The following is a 20,151-nucleotide window of genomic DNA, read 5'->3' as shown; positions in this document are numbered from 1 at the left end:
GTCTTCAGAATGGCTATCACAGACGGAACAGGGGACAATTTCTATATTAAATTTTTGATTTAGGAATTTGTTAGAAGGATAAATCTCATTTAAAATTTTTAAGTTTGTTTCTTTTGCTTTAGATGGAACAGGAAAATTTAAATAAGCAGTTCTCAGATATTTTACAGTATTCTTATCAAACATGTGATCTAAATTGTTTCTTTTAACTTCACAGGGATAACAGGTTTTTTAAACGACCTGTCTTATATATTTGTTAGTACAAGTATCACTTTTAAAATTAATATCTCCAATGTTTAAAGCTGGAAGAACTGAACTAGCTTTAGCACAAGAAAGGGCGCATCTCATCAGCATTTTTATGCCAGAAGGTATTGCATTAATGACAGTGAAGAACTCTCTCTGGTGACAGGTAAAGTCATTATAGTCTAAAATGTTCCCCTTTTCATCCATTAGATCTCTCACTGACCATATATTTTTGCTTAGCCAGGTCTTATAGCATAAAGATTTGTTCCTGTGCAATATATATTTGTTGTTCCAAATCGAAGCATTATGAGGTGTAAAATTATGTGTATATGCCAATTTCCAAAATAAAAGTACTTGTTGATGGAATGTTGATAGTTTCACCGGGAGTTTGAATAAATCAAAATCACATTTGAGAAAAAAGTGAATTCCACCAAATTCTTGAAACAGAGCTGAGGGAACAGCCAAACAGAGTTGTTGTCATTCTGTATTCTCCTTCTTCCTTGTACAGTATACCTCTCGGCGTCGAAACGCACGTTTATGACGTAGAATGGACGCGACTTACAGAAAGCTGCACGAGGGTTTTGGGGATTATGACGCTCTTGGATAGAAGACAGAAATAAATGTGTTATTGATGGTTTTGAAGTTATTATAAAATACAATACGTGTTTAAATCTTCGTGACAATATAAAAATGGCTACTTTTGAGTGTCTTGGCCTGTCCGAGTGGCTGGTTAACCAATGTAAACAAATGGGTCTCACTCGACCAACACCAGTGCAACAAAACTGCATGCCAGCTATTCTGGAAGGTAGGTGGAGTGTTTGTGCTTTTCTCTCTCTCATGAATGAATCATTTTGCACTAATATTCCTAATATATTTTCTCTGTAAATGAAGGTCGAGACTGTTTGGGCTGTGCTAAAACCGGAAGCGGCAAAACGGCAGCATTTGTACTTCCGGTGCTGCAGAAGTTGTCTGAAGATCCTTATGGAATCTTCTGCTTGGTTTTAACGCCCACGAGGTTGTTTACCTTTTATTTAAATAGCATGTTAAATTGTTCCTTTGTATAAAAGTCACAGAAGAAGTCATATAAAGCTGATATAAAGTGTATTACACCACACTTTGTGTTTATATTGTTTTGTTTTGGCTCCTCAGGGAACTGGCTTATCAGATAGCTGAACAGTTCAGGGCTTTGGGGAAGCCTCTGGGACTGAGGGACTGTATTATAGTTGGAGGAATGGGTATGGCTGAGAGAGTATTCTTTTTAAACAGGATGGCTTTGTGTAAGTTTTGCTAAAATAGACTGTGCTTCTGTTTCTAAAAGACATGGTGACTCAGGGTTTGGAGCTTTCCCGGAAGCCACATGTTGTTGTGGCCACACCGGGGAGATTAGCAGATCACATTCGAAGTTCAGACACGTTTGATATGAAGAGACTCCAATTCTTAGTAAGAAAACAGCTCTCTTTCTCTCTCTCTCTCTCTCTCTCTCTCTCTCTCTCTCTCTCTCTCTCTCTCTCTCTCTCTCTCTCTCTCTCTCTCTCTCTCCCTCTCTCTCTCTCTCTCTCTGTCTCTCTGTCTCTCTCTCTCTCTCTCTCTCTCTCTCTCTCTCTCTCTCTCTCTCTTTCTCTCACACACACACAAACACATACACGCCTCCAGACACGTTATTAGTATCTGTAAACTTTCTACTCAAGCGGCACTTAAATGCTGATATGAATGTGTTTTTTTCACTAGATCATGGATGAGGCTGATCGTTTGCTGGAGCAGGGCTGCACAGACTTCACTAAGGACCTGGAAGTTATTCTTAATGTTGTTCCGGCGAAACGGCAAACGCTGCTTTTTAGTGCAACGCTGACAGACACACTGCAGGAGCTCAAGAGCATTGCTATGAACAAGCCTTTCTTCTGGGAGCATAAATCTGAGTAAGGAATCGACATCAATATGCAAAAACACCCATATGAAACCAGGTTGTAATAGCTTAAATATCTTGACATAGAGTAGAACCCAGGCATCCACGAGGTGCTTATTTAAGGGCTAAACAGTGGCAATCCTTAGCCTTTAATCATTTAAACTCTTTCTTAAACTGTCATAGACAGACACTGCTCCTACAGGAGTAAAGTGTAATTGCAGAAGAAACAGCTACCTAAATAGTAATGAAGCCTTTTTTCCTTCAAAAATTTTTATTGAAGTTTTTTATAGCGCACAGTAATTTTCTCTCTCCAGAGTGCGGACAGTGGAAGAGCTTGATCAGCGATACATCCTTACACCTGAGAAAGTCAAAGACGCATACCTGGTGAACCTTATCCAAAAATTCCAAGACGAGCACGAGGACTGGTCGATCATGATCTTCACCAACACGTGCAAGTAAGAATTCAAGTAGTATTAATGATGTTAATAAAGGCTGGACTATTTCTCAACAAAGAATTTGCAAGTAATGTGGTTATGAGTCAAAGATTAGTCTAATTTAATTGTGATTTAATGTGATTCGTTCAACCAGGATTTAGCTTGTGACACACGAGTCAGAAATTTGGACCCAAATTTTAAGATATGAATAGTCTTATGACATGCAGAATGTTGTGACTCATTACGTTACATACGTTTTATATATATACTGTGTGTATATATATATATATATATATATACACACATATATTTATATTTATATTTATATATATATATTTGGATTGGCTTCTTGACAGACATCTTATAGAGCTGCCCCCAAATCCCTTTCACATCAGTATGAGGAGAGCTGTAAGTTAAGTGCCATAAGATTTGTTGGTGGCGCTTTGTGTTCATGGACACGTTTTTTGGGGGGAGGGGGAAGCATTCGATTCTTATTAACTGCCACCTGACTGATGGTGTGTGTGTGTGTGTGTGTGTGTGTGTGTGTGTGTGTGTGTGTGTGTGTGTGTGTGTGTGTGTGTGTTCCTGCTTAGAAATTGCCAAATACTCACAATGATGCTTCGTGAGTTTAAATTTCCTGCCATCGCCCTGCACTCTATGATGAAACAGGTACTCATGCAGTATCCTGTCTAACTGTATGTAAAAGATTTAGAATATCTGGATTTTTCCCCTCATGTTTCTGTATGATCTTTGTTTTCACATAATATAGAGACAGCGGTTTGCGAACCTTGCCAAGTTCAAGTCCAATATCTTCAAGATCCTCATCGCCACAGATGTTGCTGCCAGGTGTGATCACTGTTGTAGATAAAAACATTTCTCTTTAGGTCCTTCTAATACACTCAAGTGTCTGATGTATGAATACTCTTATTGTTCACATCAATGCAGTGGTCTAATCAGCCAATCATGTGGCAGCAGCACAGAGTATAAAATCATGCGGATACATGACAGGAACGTCAGTAAATATTCGCAGCAAACATCAGAATGAAGAAAAATGTGTGATCTCTGTGACTTTGCCTTGTTGATGAGAGAGAACAGTGGAGAATAACCAGACTTGTCTGTAGTAACTTAAACCCGAGCTACAACAGCCGCATCAGGTTCCACATCTGTCAGTCAAGAGCAACAATCTGAGGCCATCATATCCTCATCAAAAGTGATCAGCAGTTTCTGAAATAGTTAAAGCAGCCCAGCTGGTGCTAATAACCATACACTTTTTTTTTTTAATGTTGTGAACATTATCTGAAGCTCTTGACCTGTATATACATGACTTTATGCACTATGATGCTGCTGCCACATGATTGGCTGATTAGGTAACTGCATTATTTTATTTTATTTATTTATTTGCTAAAAGGGGTTTGGATATACCTACAGTGCAGGTTGTCATCAATCACAATACTCCAGGATTGCCAAAAATCTACATTCACAGAGTCGGCAGAACTGCACGTGCAGGTATCTTCTTTCTTGACACATGCACATGGTTCACTTTAACTCTTTGTATTCACACCTGGTTAACCTCCTGGTTTTGCATTTCAGGAAGAAATGGTGTTTCTATTACACTGGTCACACAGTACGACATTCATTTGGTCAATGCCATCGAGGAGCAGATCCGTAAGTTCACAACCAAAACAAAGCATTAAAGGTGGGGTCGTTGTTGTTTGAGAAATGCTTCAGAAAACTGCATTGGGCCACCAAACAAAACAAAAACAAAACTAACGTGTAGCCGATGAGCAGAAAGGGGTGTGTCTTCTCAATATGGGCAGAGAGAGTGTTAAGTGCGCATGTTTGACATTAGCAGAAAGTGGTTTAACATTGACATGGAGGATAAAAGCAAAGAAAGAAAGCAAAGAAAGGCTTACGATAAGGCAAGAAGTAGGACCCGTCTAGGATCAGCTTTCCAGCGCTGGAGAGAACTGAACGTCTTCTGCGTGAAACGGAGCTAAATCTTTCACGGTACAACACACAGTACTACAAAAACACATTTGTATTACCGTAGTATTACTCATTGAGTTCATTTATTGATAAAAATATCCCCTCGGCCAGCTGCCCCAGCAGGTTCCGCCATAATAGTTGTCTGGGTTATACTTGTCTGGTGTATGTGTAGGCGGAGCTATCAAAACGGGGTGGGACCCATTTGGGTTAGGTGCGTGTTTGTTTTGGTGATTTCAAATGTCAACACTGGCTTTCAAACAATGGATACCCCACCTTTAAGACCAAAAGGCTCAAAAAATCACAACGCAGTAAAATACAATGTAATGCTTCTTAGTGGTAAAAATGCGCTTTCGCATGTTCCGTTTGGTCACTTTAACAGCCAGTTATTATTGGTGCTCTGTGTCTATTGAATAGTTCTTTAAGAAGCACTGGCAATTGTAAAATAAAACGGAAATTGTTTTGGTTTAGAGGCCAAGCTGAAGGAGTATCCTGTTCAAGAGAAAGAGGTGCTGAAGATTCTTACCCAAGTCAACGTCATGAGACGGCAGTGCGAGATTGTAAGACCGATTTATTGATTTATTTTCAGTGATTCTAACGATTTGATTTGCGAGAACATGGCATTCAGAGTTATGAGAAGTATAAAGGCCATTCTCTTTGTTTTGTAGAAGCTGGAAGCAACAGATTTTGATGAGAAAAAGGAAATCAACAAAAAGAAGCAAATGATTCTTGAAGGGAAGGTGTGTATCTGGTTTAAACCCATTAACAGCTCTTATTTTAACACTCGATGGTGTAGAAATACATGACATGAACGACTGTTATTTTTGCTGTATGTGCATCATGATGTTGTTTTCAAATCACAGGACCCTGATTTGGAAGAGAAGAGGAAGAATGAGCTTGCCAAAATAAAAAGAGCAAAAAAGAAATTCAAGGGTAGAATTCAGGAAGCCATACAGAAGAAGAAAGGGAAGATGCTGATAAAAAGAACAAACTGTGAAAGAGCTCCAAGCCAGACTGCTCCAGGACCTTCATAACGTTGTGCATTATAAATCACTGTACAACCCCTTTTGTGTATATATCATAATAAACTAATACATTTTATTTCATTCACTGACCAGTCAAATTGTTTCAAGTAAACAAGCCATCACGTCATTCCTTTCTGTGATTAATAAGTAGGCATGTGGTAGCCTAGTGGTTAAGGTGTTGGACCAATCGGAAGGTTGTGAGTTCGATTCCCACATTCACTGTTGGGCCCCTGAGAAAGGCTCTTATGTTCACTGTTGGGCCCCTGAGCAAGGCCCTTACATTCACTGTTGGGCCCCTGAGCAAGGCCCTTAACCCTAAAATTGCTGTTGTATAAAAAACTGAGAAAAAAATGCAAGTTGCTCTGGACAAAGGGCGTCTGATAAAATGGTGTAAATATAATGTAATGTATGTAAATGAGTAGCGTCGCAAGAACTTTTATTGTGTGTTACAGACTTTTAATTTGGTGATTTCCGGGACATGGGTAGGAACCCGGAAGTAAAAATTGCGGCGCAGAACAGTATGTGGTTTGAACCGCGTTATATTTCTACTGAGAATTTGTCAAGTAGCTCATATTAGCATCTAAAACAAACACCAATTAGTAACTAGACGGACTTGTGGGGTTTTCTCTCAGTAGGTCAACATGGTAAGTAAATTTAGACATTTTTATAGATTTGTCTAGAACTTGATGCTAACCGGCGGAGTTACATTGCTAACGTGATTAGCATGAAGCTAACATTTAGCAAGCTAACAAGCTAACAAACTCTGTTGTGGTCTGTTTTTTTTTTTAAACACTGGATGTACTGTTTATGAGTTATACTGACTTTAGAAAGCTGAGACAAAATACAATGATTGAATAAACACATTTGAGTTCATGTGTGTTTGTGTTGCAGATCAGACCAGGGGTTAAAGAAACCGTGAATTCACACGTTTTTTGTTGTTGTTTTAAGGCAGTATACCAGACTGATAGATCACTAGATGTAATGTAATGTTTTATTTTATGGTAGGGTTAGAAAGCTGTGTCGCTTTCTGAATCTATCCTCATTTACACTTCAAGTGGGCGTGGCCTAAACCAGACTACCTGCCTCTGACAGTTCATCAACTCCAGTGGAGGAACTAGTGGGATTCCAGATGTGTCCTGGACTTTATCATGCAGTTATTAGTTGTGTTTAATCGGAAGGTTGTGAGTTCGATCCCAGGTCCACCAAGCTACCACTGTTGGGCCCCCGAGCAAGGCCCTTAATCCTCAGTGGCATAAACATGAGATAATGTAAGTCGCTCTGGATATCAGGGTGTCTGCCAAATGTTGTAAATACACTGTGCAGCACCACATGTTTATATTTATGTTTAGCAGACACCCTCATATCCAGAGCGTCTTACATTATCTCATGTTTATACAGCTGAGCAATTAAGCACCTTACTCGGGCCCAACAGTGGTAGCTTGGTGGACCTGGGAACCGAACTCACAACCTTCCGATTGGTAGCCCGACACCTTAACCACTAGTCTACCACATGCCCACATATTATTAAACATATACAGTGAGCTTCACATCTGACAGCTTTCTAAGTGCATGTTTGCACGAAACTAAAAACTTCCCAGTCGTTCTGAACAGTAAACCGGCTGGATGTATCTGCATGCGTATCTGTTTATTCCAGATAATGTGTTTTGTATTTGGTTAGTAATTCAAACAGGGGCAGACGTACTTAAAAGAAGACCCAAGCACATAAAGATTAGTTTTCCATTTATGGTCAATTGCAGCTCAACAGCTAGAGCTCTGAGTTACTGAACATAAGGTTGCCATTGTTGGGCACCTGAGCAAGGCCTTTAATAACTGTGCTCTTCTTTACTTCAGGGGTGCTGTGATATATGAAGGAAAGCATTTTATTGTGCTGTAATATATATGTGTGACAAACAAAACCTCATTCTTTCATCTTTTTGTCTGATATTGATACTGGTCATTTTTACCTGAACATCACACAAGGATTAACACAGCAGTGACATTATTTATTAAAGATGGAACAAAGAGGAACATTGTGCTAAAACGTTGTTCAATTTTTTATTATTTTTTTTTTTTTTACAGCTTCCACTGTCTTTACTGAAAACAGCACAGAACCACCCGATGGTAAGAACAAAGAGAATTTTTGTTTGTCTGAAAATTCCAGAGTTTATTGTCATTTCTGAGCATTTTCTGTGCTGGTAGACGCAGAACATTTTCATCTGACTTGCGTATCGCTTTCGAAATCCGTGAAAGGGTTTAATTTAAGACAGAGAGGGATTTATTTGTAAACTATATTTTAATAAATATTAGTAAAAAAAGGTCAGTGTTTGTTTGAGATGATACAAACCTTTTAAAATTCATACACTAAACGGTAGAGTACATGGTGTTTAGTCCAGGTGCATAATGTATAGTACATTATTTGGGACACAGCTTTTGTTAATCGAACGATGACGTATAACGTTAAAAGTACCAGCGGGTAATAAAACATGATCTTACCCAACTTCACTGCTTGTTTTTCCCTCTTAGGTTCATGTACCTTGTAGGTGTACTATTACTGACTTTAGCCCATCTGGACTATGTTGTAAATTTTGTCAGCCGTAATGGAAGCACATGTTTCTAGTCATGTCTGTCCTCCTCAAGCGCTTAATCAGTGCCCATTTCTAACCACAGAACCACTGTTAATGATTCATTTGCTTGGTGAACTTTTCCCAAACCTGGGAATAACATTACGGCTATGCCTGATACACACCCAATATACCAGTCCACACCCAATATACTTCCCTGCAGTCAGTGATGATCTCTTTGTGCGCTTGGACAGAATAGAGCAAATTATCCCTAATGAGCTCTTAGGGTTCGTTCAGAGTAGAGGTGGAAATACCACACGAGATTAATGTCTTTAACCTTTTCCAGCTGGTGGAGCTGAAAAACGGGGAGACGTACAACGGCCATCTGGTCAGCTGTGACAACTGGATGAACATTAATTTAAGAGAGGTCATCTGTACCTCCAGGGTAAATAATCCACACACATTTTGAGGTCATGCGCTAATAAAGGAAAGCGAGGTGCTCGATTTGACTTGATCTTGGACTCGACACGTGTCCGTTTGTGCAGGATGGAGACAAGTTCTGGAGGATGCCCGAATGCTACATCAGAGGAAGCACGATCAAGTACCTGCGGATCCCGGACGAAATCATCGACATGGTGAAAGAGGAAGTCGTGTCCAAGGGCCGTGGCCGTGGCGGCATGCAGCAGAATAAACAGCAGGGAAAGGGCAGAGGAGGTGGAGCTGGACGAGGTAAGATGCAGCCTGTGTTGCCACGACGACGTTTAGCGATGTTCTCTGCGCTTATACCACAAAGCTGTGCGATCTCGCATCTAGTCAGAAAAGTGAATGTTGATGAATTGTGGCTCTGACCGTGGTGCTGAATCACAATGTTACATCAATGTGTTCCTTCTTATATGTTATTGTTTCTATAGTAACTGCTTATTCAGAGGGTTATAGTTCTGATTATAGTTTCTATAACAACCGACAGCAGGAATTAATGTATCTCACAGGTGTAAACGTTTAAAATGGTTAGCATGACGTGGCGTTCGTTAGTAAGGAAATCATAATTGGTCAGTTTTCTGGTATAAGCAGAAGAAAACACTTCAGGATGAGCTGTTATTTGGAAAAAGTCGATGTTTCCACTATCAGCACTTCCCAAGGTTGTTTTATTCGTTACATATTTGTGTTCATGTTAATCAAAGTAATCCCTGGATTTTGGTGTATAAATATGTTTAAAAAAAAAACAAACGATCGATCACCTTTCTCAGGTGTGTTTGGTGGCCGAGGAAGAGGCATGCAAGGTGCTGGCCGTGGACAACAACAGGACAAAAAGCCGGGAAAGCCACAGGGTGTCAAAAACCAGCACTGAATACCAACACAATACCTCCTTTTTTCTTCTTTTTAGCCTTTTCTCCTTCTCACCAGACGAATAACACAACACTCTGAGTTCTTTGAAACTTTGATCCACATCTATTTAATTCTAAATAATTTCATACATAGTTGCATCATTATTTTGGTGCAGATTTCTTTAAACCAAAAGGATCCCAGTCCCTGTGATGTGAAAAAGATTATTTTGAGTCTCTGTTCTCAATTTCATCAAGTGATAAAGCAACAGATAAAAAATAAGTTAGGAGCGTTTAAATATCAGATGCCCCGAAATGCCCCGTAATTGTTTGGGTTAAACAATTCATCTGTAAAGCGGTGTCTGTTTTGTCCCGTTTTTTTTTCTCCTTTAGATTTTGGTGCCTGATTGTCTTTTCTTTTTGACAGAGGACACGTAGAAGTGCTGTAAATTATTGTGCAGTAGACTTAATAAATACTTTTTTGTTAACCTATTGTTATTACTTTGTTTTAACAGAGAAAATAAGCAGAGAAAAACACGGTGTGATTCGTTCCTCCTTAAACACTAGGCTTGTGGGTTGATGGTGAGGGGAGATTAAACATTATTGCCCTCTTCTGCCTGCATGATCTGGTAAAAATGAGCGGCATTGATGGAAATTAAACAAATATTTGAAGTCGTTGACCCTGATGACTCGTGTACAGTATGAGAAGAGAAATGATCTGAGCCAGAAAACAAGTGGATTTCGTTTGCATGTAGATTTAAAGCGCTTGAAACTGTGATGCAATGCCTGAAGTTTGAGCTACAGTTTATCATTTGTAAGTGTTTCCAACCTTGTAATAATTTCAAAGATGCTAAAAAAATACAATACGATGGTTGTGGCTAGTTTACATCATTAAACGTTAAAATAATCTAAAACAATTAATGACAATTTCTCAGCCGACACTAATTTTGGCTTTGAAATGAGTATAATGGTTAAAAGAGTAAAAAGATCACTATCTTTTATATTATAAATTATAATAAAGCAGAAATAACAAAAGTATCTAGTTCTCAAGAGTTTCAGATCATACCACTTCCTGTTGAAAATCTGACTTCTGGAATAAATCCATCAGAAATAATCCAAATTTGAACACACATTTATTATTAGATAGATAGATAGATAGAGATAAACAGACAGACAGATAGAGATAGATAGATAGATAGACAGATAAGATAGATAGATAGATACAGTAGATAGACAGTCAGATAGATAGATGGATAGATAGATAGATGGATAGATAGATAGATAGATAGATAGTGAATCCTGCAGGTGAACATTTGATTCAGTCCATTACACATTGTTATTCTTTCCTCATTCCACCTCACAGCCAAGACCCATTACCCTACATTGTAAATCACGTGACCTTGCAGGACACATCTGTTGCTATGGTAACGCTGATCCAGACGGCCTTCTGACGTCATTTGTGGCCCAAAGGAAATAGACTATTTTTAAGTCCTTGGCAGCACACCATTATCCTCTGATGCCCTCTAGTGAGACTTCATCAAAAGATTTTTTGACCTGAAGCCACTTTAAGATAAGAAGCAGAGGATTTTAACTGAATAAAGTTTTAAAAATACCATATAGTCGTTCGATGCATTTACAGGAGTATACTATAGACACAGGAGGAAAAAAAACGTCCACCAAAATAATGATTTTCTGCATCATCATCATCATCATCATCACATCTCCCTTTTGAACTGTTATCATACATTGCCACAGCACTTACTTTCAGGTGATGTGTAACAGCCCCATATCACAGAATCTTTATTTCTAAGTACAGTAAAACACAAATAAAAACAGCACCGCAACTTGACGGCCATGAGATATTTTTACAGCACGAACCTTTATTATTTACTATTTTTTCATTTTAGTAATTTCCACAACATAGACAGTAGGTTTGGTAAACTTCACCACTGAACATTTGACACCATGCCCCTTATTGTATTTGGAGTTAATTTACTACTGCATAATAGTTGATATTTTTTAAAACTTGTACACAGAATTCCCATATTAGAATAAATAAATAAATAAATAAAAGTAGAAAAAAAAAAACCTGACAAAAATCCTCGAAATCAAATGTTGCAGAATTGAAAAACAAACCAACCCTGAAAACAGAATATAAAAGCAGGTCTTTTTTTTGCTCTACATCTTTAACAGGTTAATAAGATATCTTGGTATAAATTAGGACAAGGACACAAAGCATCTGCTTGGAAATCCTGGCCACAGTTTGGTCTCTGAAGGTTAGTGTGCATTTGATATTTTGATTTCAATTCTCCTTCTTTGAGTGAATTTGAAGTTCCATAGTAAGCACATTTCCTGTCCATCTGTGTGACGTTACAGGATTTGCTCAGCTCTAAGCTCTAGGGTTCTTTTTTCTGAACCCTTTCGTTCCTTTCTAGAAGGGCGGAATGAAACAATAAATACTTTGAAACATATATATTTTTTTCTATATTGCTTCATAATAAACACTCGTTCACAAGCAAGCATACACAGAGCGGATAAAGAACGTACTTTAAATAATTTTCCGTATCTCTTCTTCTTCTTTTTTTTTCCTGTTTGTTTATTTTGAGCCCAGAGTCACAGCACAATTCACACATAAAACTAAAGACTCAAATATATTTACAGTCATTTTTCAGGAAGACAGCATAGCAAAGGAAAGAAAACTGGGAATATATAGATATACATTTTTATTTTATTTTATTTTTTAGAAAGGTCAGGAACCGATTTAAATCACAAAGATGTCATAAGGGCGTCTGGTTTTGCTCAACTCATTGTCTCAGTAATGCCAATACAAAGTCTATAATAAGTAACAGTCCTGACTATCAGTCATGTGAAATGACAACGACATATTTACGACATGAGATTTTTATTTTCTTCCCTTTCTTCAAATTTTTTCTTCAGTTAACACATATAAGGATGTATTTTCTGCACCAGGTTCAAGCCGTTTAAGAAACGTTTAGAAAAAAACAAAGGCAGAAATGGGATTTCCATCTCTGCAACTTGCATTGAGTTAGAAATAAGTACTGTTTTGCAACCTCAGTCCAAATTATGCTGTGTTATGATCCGTTTGAATTCTTCACGATGGCAGAATTAGAAGTTCTGTCACTACAACAATGTGCATAAAAACACAAGTGATTTCTAAATGATCTTTCTTTCATTTAGATTTATTTCAAGATTTGTTTGGATCAACGACGGAATGGACAGCGCGGAATCTTATAACTATATGCCTTAAATGGCTTAATTTCCTTCCATGCATTTTCCACTGAGGAATGTCTATGTATATCTGACTTTCAGCAGTTTAGTGACTTAAAGGTGCCATGATTAAGTATATCTACAAATTATGCAAGAGAGGTTTGTGACAAGCAATGCAAAGGATTTTCACGAAAACATTACATGAATCCTTTTATTATCTTCATAATTCTCTGATTTGTCATTTTCAAAATGATTTTTTTTTCCTTAAATATGTTACTATACCTGTATTAAATACTGCACATCGTCTATATACATGTTCGGAATAAATATACAGAAGGTTCTCCTCTAGTATTTGTTCGTATTTCACTTAACAAAAGTTGAGCATGAAGGTAAGAAAAATAAGCACAGGGAGGTCAAAGATGGCACATGAAGGCCAGATAAAATTCACACAGACTGAAGAGAAGCTAACACACAATGAGTTGTGCTTCGCCAAACTTAGTTCTTATTAGTAATATAGTAAAGAATGGCTTTCCCTCTCCAAGTCAAATCAACGGTGCATCAAAATCAAAGATTGGGACGTATGTTATTAGCTGAAAAATAATTACACTCACAAACTGAATCAGTAGCAGGGTAGATAACAGAAGACACAATGATTCTACGAGGAGCAAGGTTTGAATTTTTCTTTTCCTTTAACCCTTATTGTTTTAACTTCATCCTGTGTATGGTAGTGCAGGGCAGTGTAGTTGGAGAGGCTGGGTGTGTTTTTTTAGCAAGCGCAGTCCTGGTGTGGAGCAGCAGGCTGCTCGGTGAGCTGAGGGCCCTGTTTGGCTCCGGTGACGGCCGGGTCTCCGGCATCGAGGCTCTCTGACATCTTCTCACAGATGATGTCCACCAGGCGCTCAAATGTTTGCTTTACATTGATGTTGTCTTTGGCACTGGCCTCAAAAAACTCAAACCCTGGAGCAGGCACAGGTAAATGAACACATTTCCATCCATTTTCTGTACAGATTATCCTACACAAGTCACAGGGACCCTGGATGAGTCTAAAAGTGCTAACCACTACACCACGGTCCCCATTAACCCCCATTTATTCATTGCTTTTAGACTGAATTTGCAGCACAGAAAGAACAACAGATGACAGCGTGTAGCAACAACCTAGCCAGCTAACGTACACCGAGTGACTGATCGACCCTCATGTTCATGGAATCAGTGCTGGTGATTATGGACAATGACTCTCACCCCTCTGTAAAACACACGACAAGCTTAAGAGCAACTTTAGAAACAGACTCTTTCAACCCCGCTGCTCAAAGGAATGACATAGGAAATTGCTCCCACGCAATGCTATCAAACTTTACAACTCATCTGCCCAAGTCAGATCTGTGCTTACTAAACTGGACTGAGCTACCTTTACTGGAAACCCCCTAAGAACCTTCTTGTCCTTCAGTAGTTAGATTTATTATCTCAGTATTTTATTATTACATATTTTGCATAATTTAACTGTCTTGCACATCTGTCTATTCTTGAACATATGTCCATATTTCTGAGATCTGCATCGCCTCTCCACTTTTGTTTATTATTCTGTGCCCAATCTCATTATCTGTTTTTTTTTGTATCATTACTGTATTTTAAATGTTCCAAACTGCTATGACAAATTATTTTCCCTTGGGGTATTAATAAGGTTATTTTATTCTATTCTACTCTATTCTGTGTTGACTGTTTATTAAAACAATGTGGTCAATGTTATAGAATTAAGCAAGTAATTCTTATCTGATTATAGCCAATACTGCTATATAGTAATTCCAAATTAGAGATGTGACATTGCCTCACAGTGACACAGTGTTTGTCTCAGCACAGATTCCATGTTTCTCTGTAAACTGTGATGAACTGGTAGGAAAGAAAGACACCCTCAAGTTGCTAAGTTAAAATGTAAAGTTTTTGGACATTTTCAGGCAGAGAACTACAAGTTACAACCTCGTCTCGAATGCAGCTTTAAATACTGCAAAGATAAACTCACCAAGATGTTCAGAAAGTTGCCGTCCCCTCTCAGAAGCCACCACCCTTTCATCATCCATGTCACACTTGTTGCCCACCAAAAGCACTTGGGCATTATCCCATGAGTAGGTTTTTATCTGTGTAGACCTGTTATATGAAAACAGTGAACGTTTAAGCTATTTAACATAAAGCATTTCAGACTACTAAAGCTAGACAGTGTCTTTGAAAAATAACTCATGGTTCATGTGATTAAAAAATCGATTATACAAAGAGAAATTAAAAAGGTTAAGAGCCTTGCTGAATTGCACAGACACCACTCTGACAGTTTGTGCACTGAACAACCTTAAGCACTGAACAGCCACTGTGCTTATGTTACAACTCCACGTTCCAGTTAACAGAATAGCTTTATTTAGGAAATGACTCACCAGTCCTGTACAGCAGCGAACGACTCTTCGTTGGTGATATCGTACATGAGGATAAAGCCCATGGCTCCCCTGTAGTAGGCGGTAGTGATGGTCCTGTAGCGTTCCTGCCCTGCTGTGTCCTATCCGGGTAAAACATGTTTTAAGTTTTTGGGGTAAAATAATTAAGGCATCAAGATGATCTCTTGTCATGACTGAACTTTTTTCTTTATTGTGGGCTTCCACTTTCACCTATATGCACCAAATCTGGTAGGCAGATGGGGCATCATAAGACAGACACATCCCTTTTCTCCATGCAACAGGAAGTGAGGCATTTTTAATTTAGTGTTTTTTAAAAATATCACACTTAGCATGTTAAACTGTGCCAGCTGGAAGTGTGGCATGATTCCGCTGTACATGGTGCAGTGAGACCTAGTGTTTATGATGTGTTTATAATATGTTCAGTGTGTATGTTTGCTGATGCTGCATAATAACATACACAAGCCAGTACTATATTGTTGCATCACTTTGTGCTTGGACCCACCAATCGCTGCTTGCATTATTTTAAGAATTTAAGTGATTTTAAGAACCCTTTAGCTGAACTGCATTTAAGTGGCAAATCAGATAGATAACATTAAAGATCAAGCTCTGTGAAAGGTTGTATGTGATTCTGTAATCAGCAGATAAAATTTACACTCTGACTGTAATAATCAGTAAGGAAAGTCCTTTGCAAGGAGGTGGTTCTTCCTTCCTATTAATTATTTTGCATGTACATGAACTGACTATAAAAGGTTAAGCTATAAATTAGCCTAGGATTACAGTGGAATTATTAACATGGAAAAATGACAGAGAAAAGTTAAAGTTCAACCAAGTGTTTGGTTTCCCTGTAGAAAATAGCAAAAGAGTGAAATAGGGAAAAAAACAAGGAGAAAGATATGGGACAGTTTCAGCTATAGAGATGATTTGCTTCTGCTTGACAGTCTATTTTTTCCCCTCTCAAAAGCTATATTCTTCCACATGCATGTTAGTTACCTAATCTTAGCTACGAATACTGGTTGAGCTATCAGACTCTAACCATCAAATGGAATCAGACTCTAACCATCAAATGTGCAGTGAGACCTAGATCTAACCATCAAATGGTTAGAGTCCACGCAAGCCATTGAGCATGGTTAAGGAGAATAGGGACATCCGGGAAGAGAACACTCCCAGCAGAACAGAAATATTTCATCATTAGGATAGGTCAGGTTGCAGTCAAACTGGATCCTATCCTGTGAACACTGGTGAACACATCCTGGATGGGATTTCATAGCACCATGCATGCTTTTGGGATAGTGTGAGGAAGCCAAAGATTTAATAGTGACGTTTTTACGTTGTGGAGCGTCCAAAAGACAAGTTCGCTCCTGTTATCAGGTATGTTTCAACAGTTATTAACAGTCATTTCCTCATCAGCCTTGCTTTCAGTTAATGATCCAAAAAAAACCTACTTGTCATAAACACCGCAAAGTGCAAGTCATCTCTCCTGAAGACGTTCCTGCTTTTTTTCAATAGTAGTAATAGCATTAATCCAGGTTACACTTCATGAAAAAAATAATAAAGTTTCTGAAAAGATATGATCATCAGGACTGGATTAAAGTAATCCATGTGTTGACTATCTCCAGTGCATCACAGTTGCTGCCATACTGGGTTGCAATTCCCACACAGATAGAGGGACCTATTAGGTTACCGCAAGATCTACAATGAACAGAAGCAGGACTGGTTCTTGTCTCCATGACTGTGAACCATACTGCAGCTCAGTGCCTCATAAACAAGCGCCGTGGTAACGGAAAACACTTCCCATCTGTCTCATACGTATACTTCGGTTTTTGACAATGAGAACTATATTTGCATATCACGTGCAAATGCAGATCTATTGGTTTAAAAAAATAATAATATTAAAAATAAGCTTTTTGGATTTGAATGCATACAGTACATGTAGTGTGTAAGGCTTGCTTAGAGCCTTTTTCGCTGGCCATTGCTGGGTTTATCCTGTAATACACTGGGGGAGGGGGTGTTGAAAAAAAACAGGGCAATACAATGGGAAACTTGAAGCACAGAGGGGGTGGGACAGTAGCGGTGTGGGCATTTCTGATTGGTTGTGAGCTCAATGCATCACCGTCCAATCCGATCCCGCGCCGTTCTCCTGGTTGTGCTACCAGGCTACAGGCCATTACACATCACACAACACACTGTCTATTAAGCGTTCATCTGATGCTGATGAAACACTCTCTATGCTGCTTTCTTCTACTGCACACAGTTTAGTAGATTTTTTAAAAGAGAAATATACATGTAAACCAAATATATATGCATAAAAAAAATCTAATTAGGCTCTATTTTTGAATACCAGATCAGTTGAGCATGGTGTTACGTCTTACTGAATATCATATTGCATCAACAATGGCATTCAAATGTCTGAAAAGGACACCCGATCTCACCCAAATCTGCAGCTTGATCCTCTTATCATTTCTGTAGATAGTCTTCACCTTAAAGTCAATGCCCACTGTGCTGACGAAAGCCGGAGTGAAAGAATCATCGGCATATCGAAACAGAAAGCTGGTCTTTCCTACACTGCTGTTGCCGATGATCAGGATCTTGAACATGTAGTCGAAGTTCTGGTCAGAGGACTCCTTTTGTCCATAACGGTTATCTGTAGCAGAGGCCATCTGAAGGGGAGGAAAAAAGGAAACATTTACATTCTCATATTCTATCTCTAAATGCTTGTCATGATTTCTTTATTAATAAACTCTTTTCTTATATGTGAATCTCTTTGACGTGTTGTTCATTGCATAGAACTTGTCCTGTAGTAAACAGACTTTTATAAGTAGTCTAAATGCAACCATAATGAGGAGAGCAGGACATTGTGTTTGAATTAGTTCTTTCTTCAATCAAATTAACAATCAAATCTAACAGAAAACCCTCCGATAATCAATTCTTATGCATTATTGTAGCATTTTAATAATGTACCACTTTAGTAACACCACACAGCACAGCAATGAGCAATGTCACCAAGTCTGCCAATATCATATTTAACACAATATTCGTGAATGTCATGCTATTGATCAGCAGGGAAACCTCCATCATCTACTTCAGCCCTAATAACTAGCTAAAAAGACACGACGCCATGTCACTAAGTCATTCAGCATCAACAATCAGTCAAGCAAATGATGAAACATTACTCTTTGAGACTTGACTTAAAGAGATGCCAGTGCTTGGCATCCATCAGATTTCATCCTGCCTTGTCCATGTTGAATCAATATTTGATACAGTGCCATTGGCAGACATCGGCTCCATCTGCCTGCCCAGTACAAGTCTAAAAACAGAACCTGCAATAGCTTTACATTGACCTCTATTTGATTGAGCCAAAAACTACACTTTACTGTCCACAGTCTATGAACTGTCCTTAACTGGCTTGGTTACAGTTTCTCCTTAGTTATGTCTTAGTTGCATAACATGATCACAAACAGGATATCCATCATGGGATGGAGTTCTATGAGTTCTAACTCATGACTGCATTGGGGAAAAAATGAGAGTAGGCCTTAATAAAATAACCTGAAAATGTATTTCTAGATGCAATGTACCTATAGATAAGGGTTCTTTACTTAGATAAGGAACTTTAGTGTACAGTAGGGTTGTTTAAGGGTCACTCTGATTGGCCTTTTTTGTTTTCTAAGACTGTAAAATCAGACAGCAAAACTGATGAAACTTGATTAGAGCAACAGAAATATCTTATTACACTACAGACAAATAATCTTGTAAATTTGTCATATACTATCTGACAAATATGTGTTCGTTACTTAGTTAGTAAAATCTTGCATAATACTGTACGTGCAACCACAGTGTGTTTTTTAATCAGGAGGATTCAGGTTGCGGTAAAGCTTCCTGCCCTAGAAGAAATTTGATGCAAGCTCTGACTCAGCCTTATCTTTCAAATGTTTGATGAGATCTTGATAAAATAGCAGCAAACTGGAGGGAGAACATGAAATGTCTAAAAATTTAAACAGAAATTCGGTTTTGTTAATAGCGGTAGGATTTTGCTTTAATGATTAATCCATATGAAGAAAATGTAGGAATTGAAGTTGATGTAGCCTTAATGGATTTAATCAACTTCCTAGATTTTCTCTTAATAATGTATTTTTTTGTACAAACCTTCTAAAACTTCACATAATTATGTAAGAATTCTGTGCTGGATGTTGGGGCTTTGTGGAAAAACAAACCAAAGCACCAAAAAAACCCCAAAAATAACCAACACTAAACTATGTTATTTCCTTGAAACCTGATCACAGAGAGCACGTTGGAGCAAGATGGTGTGTTCGTTCTGAACATCTACGTGACGCCTACGTTAAATAGGACAAAGCAAAATCTCTGTTTTTCAACGAAAAAGAAAAGGTCTATTGTTCGAACCATATTCATGTTTTAGGCTGCACATTTAGACGTCTGCCGTGAATTAAATAAGTACCTTTAATTAATCCTGTGATTGATTACTACCTCAAAACATAAAACAGAGTACACATTCATATATAAACTCCTTTATTTATGAATCCCATATGACTCAGAAATCCTTCAGCATATGAAACATAAGTAAGTTATAGAGCTCTGCATAATACCAGAGCATCCCTGAGTGCATTTAGTGTTTCTGCAGATAACAGCCAGCCCGAGAGCCCTAAAAATAGATTGTTACTTTTAGAAGCACATGATTTGGAGCCTGATACTTTATCAGCATCACAAAACTGCTGCAGACAAACATCCCCATTCAGGAATGAAGATGTTTAACGTCATAATGGAGCTCACGAAAGCGCTACCTCGGCGCTGAGCTGTTTTACAAAACTGCAGTTCATTTCCTCAAGCCTCAGATAAGGTATTTAGACAAAACAGTGAGTTTAATGTCAGCTTAGGGTAATGTCATGGTGTGCTCCAATCAGACCAGTAGTGCACTGGCTGGAAGGCCATTAAGCCTAAGCCTAACCCTTGGTACCTTAATCCACATAGATAAAATTGCAGTGTTGTATAGCAACAGTAATACTATAGC

General features: G+C 38.3%; 3 protein-coding genes across 3 annotated transcripts in view; 2 read left to right on the top strand and 1 right to left on the bottom strand.

The window, feature by feature from the left end:
* Window positions 1-769: 769 nt before the first annotated feature.
* Window positions 770-5,666, top strand: ddx49 (DEAD (Asp-Glu-Ala-Asp) box polypeptide 49). The gene is made up of 13 exons (XM_060877859.1): window positions 770-1,045; window positions 1,132-1,255; window positions 1,390-1,475; window positions 1,559-1,680; window positions 1,969-2,156; window positions 2,458-2,598; window positions 3,171-3,246; window positions 3,347-3,423; window positions 3,986-4,083; window positions 4,168-4,242; window positions 5,032-5,120; window positions 5,229-5,300; window positions 5,424-5,666. The coding sequence occupies exons 1-13, from the start codon at window positions 931-933 to the stop codon at window positions 5,592-5,594; spliced, it is 1,434 nt and encodes a 477-aa protein (XP_060733842.1). The 5' UTR covers window positions 770-930; the 3' UTR covers window positions 5,595-5,666.
* A 402-nt stretch (window positions 5,667-6,068) lies between these two features.
* lsm4 (LSM4 homolog, U6 small nuclear RNA and mRNA degradation associated) lies at window positions 6,069-9,956 on the top strand. Its single transcript, XM_060877885.1, has 5 exons — window positions 6,069-6,229; window positions 7,665-7,706; window positions 8,493-8,591; window positions 8,692-8,875; window positions 9,394-9,956. Exons 1-5 carry the CDS (start codon window positions 6,227-6,229, stop codon window positions 9,492-9,494), a joined length of 429 nt encoding a protein of 142 aa, XP_060733868.1. The 5' UTR covers window positions 6,069-6,226; the 3' UTR covers window positions 9,495-9,956.
* A 3,054-nt stretch (window positions 9,957-13,010) lies between these two features.
* rab3ab (RAB3A, member RAS oncogene family, b) overlaps window positions 13,011-20,151 on the bottom strand; it is an 8,346-nt gene continuing 1,205 nt past the window's right edge. Inside the window, exons 2-5 of the mRNA XM_060877873.1 lie at window positions 17,561-17,788; window positions 15,114-15,232; window positions 14,711-14,835; window positions 13,011-13,653 (exon numbers count right to left, since the gene is read on the bottom strand). Coding sequence (XP_060733856.1) covers window positions 13,463-13,653; window positions 14,711-14,835; window positions 15,114-15,232; window positions 17,561-17,788 — 663 coding nt within the window. The 3' untranslated portion in view covers window positions 13,011-13,462. The remainder of the gene's footprint in view (window positions 13,654-14,710; window positions 14,836-15,113; window positions 15,233-17,560; window positions 17,789-20,151) is intronic.

The sequence above is a fragment of the Tachysurus vachellii genome, chromosome 1, assembly GCF_030014155.1.
Source record: "Tachysurus vachellii isolate PV-2020 chromosome 1, HZAU_Pvac_v1, whole genome shotgun sequence".
Lineage (NCBI taxonomy): Eukaryota > Metazoa > Chordata > Actinopteri > Siluriformes > Bagridae > Tachysurus > Tachysurus vachellii.
The sequence above is the reverse complement of the archived record's forward strand: the minus strand, read 5'-3'. Positions and strand labels throughout refer to the sequence as shown.

What these genes read in the sequence shown, in the direction of transcription:
- ddx49 (XM_060877859.1), top strand. Translation starts at nt 931, where the DNA reads ATGGCTACTTTTGAGTGTCTTGGCCTGTCCGAGTGGCTGGTTAACCAA. An exon ending in TATTATAGTTGGAGGAATGG is followed by an intron (nt 1,476 to 1,558) that starts GTATGGCTGAGA and finishes TGTTTCTAAAAG; the next exon opens with ACATGGTGACTCAGGGTTTG. An exon ending in AAATGATTCTTGAAGGGAAG is followed by an intron (nt 5,301 to 5,423) that starts GTGTGTATCTGG and finishes TTCAAATCACAG; the next exon opens with GACCCTGATTTGGAAGAGAA.
- lsm4 (XM_060877885.1), top strand. An exon ending in CAGCACAGAACCACCCGATG is followed by an intron (nt 7,707 to 8,492) that starts GTAAGAACAAAG and finishes AACCTTTTCCAG; the next exon opens with CTGGTGGAGCTGAAAAACGG. An exon ending in AGGTCATCTGTACCTCCAGG is followed by an intron (nt 8,592 to 8,691) that starts GTAAATAATCCA and finishes CCGTTTGTGCAG; the next exon opens with GATGGAGACAAGTTCTGGAG.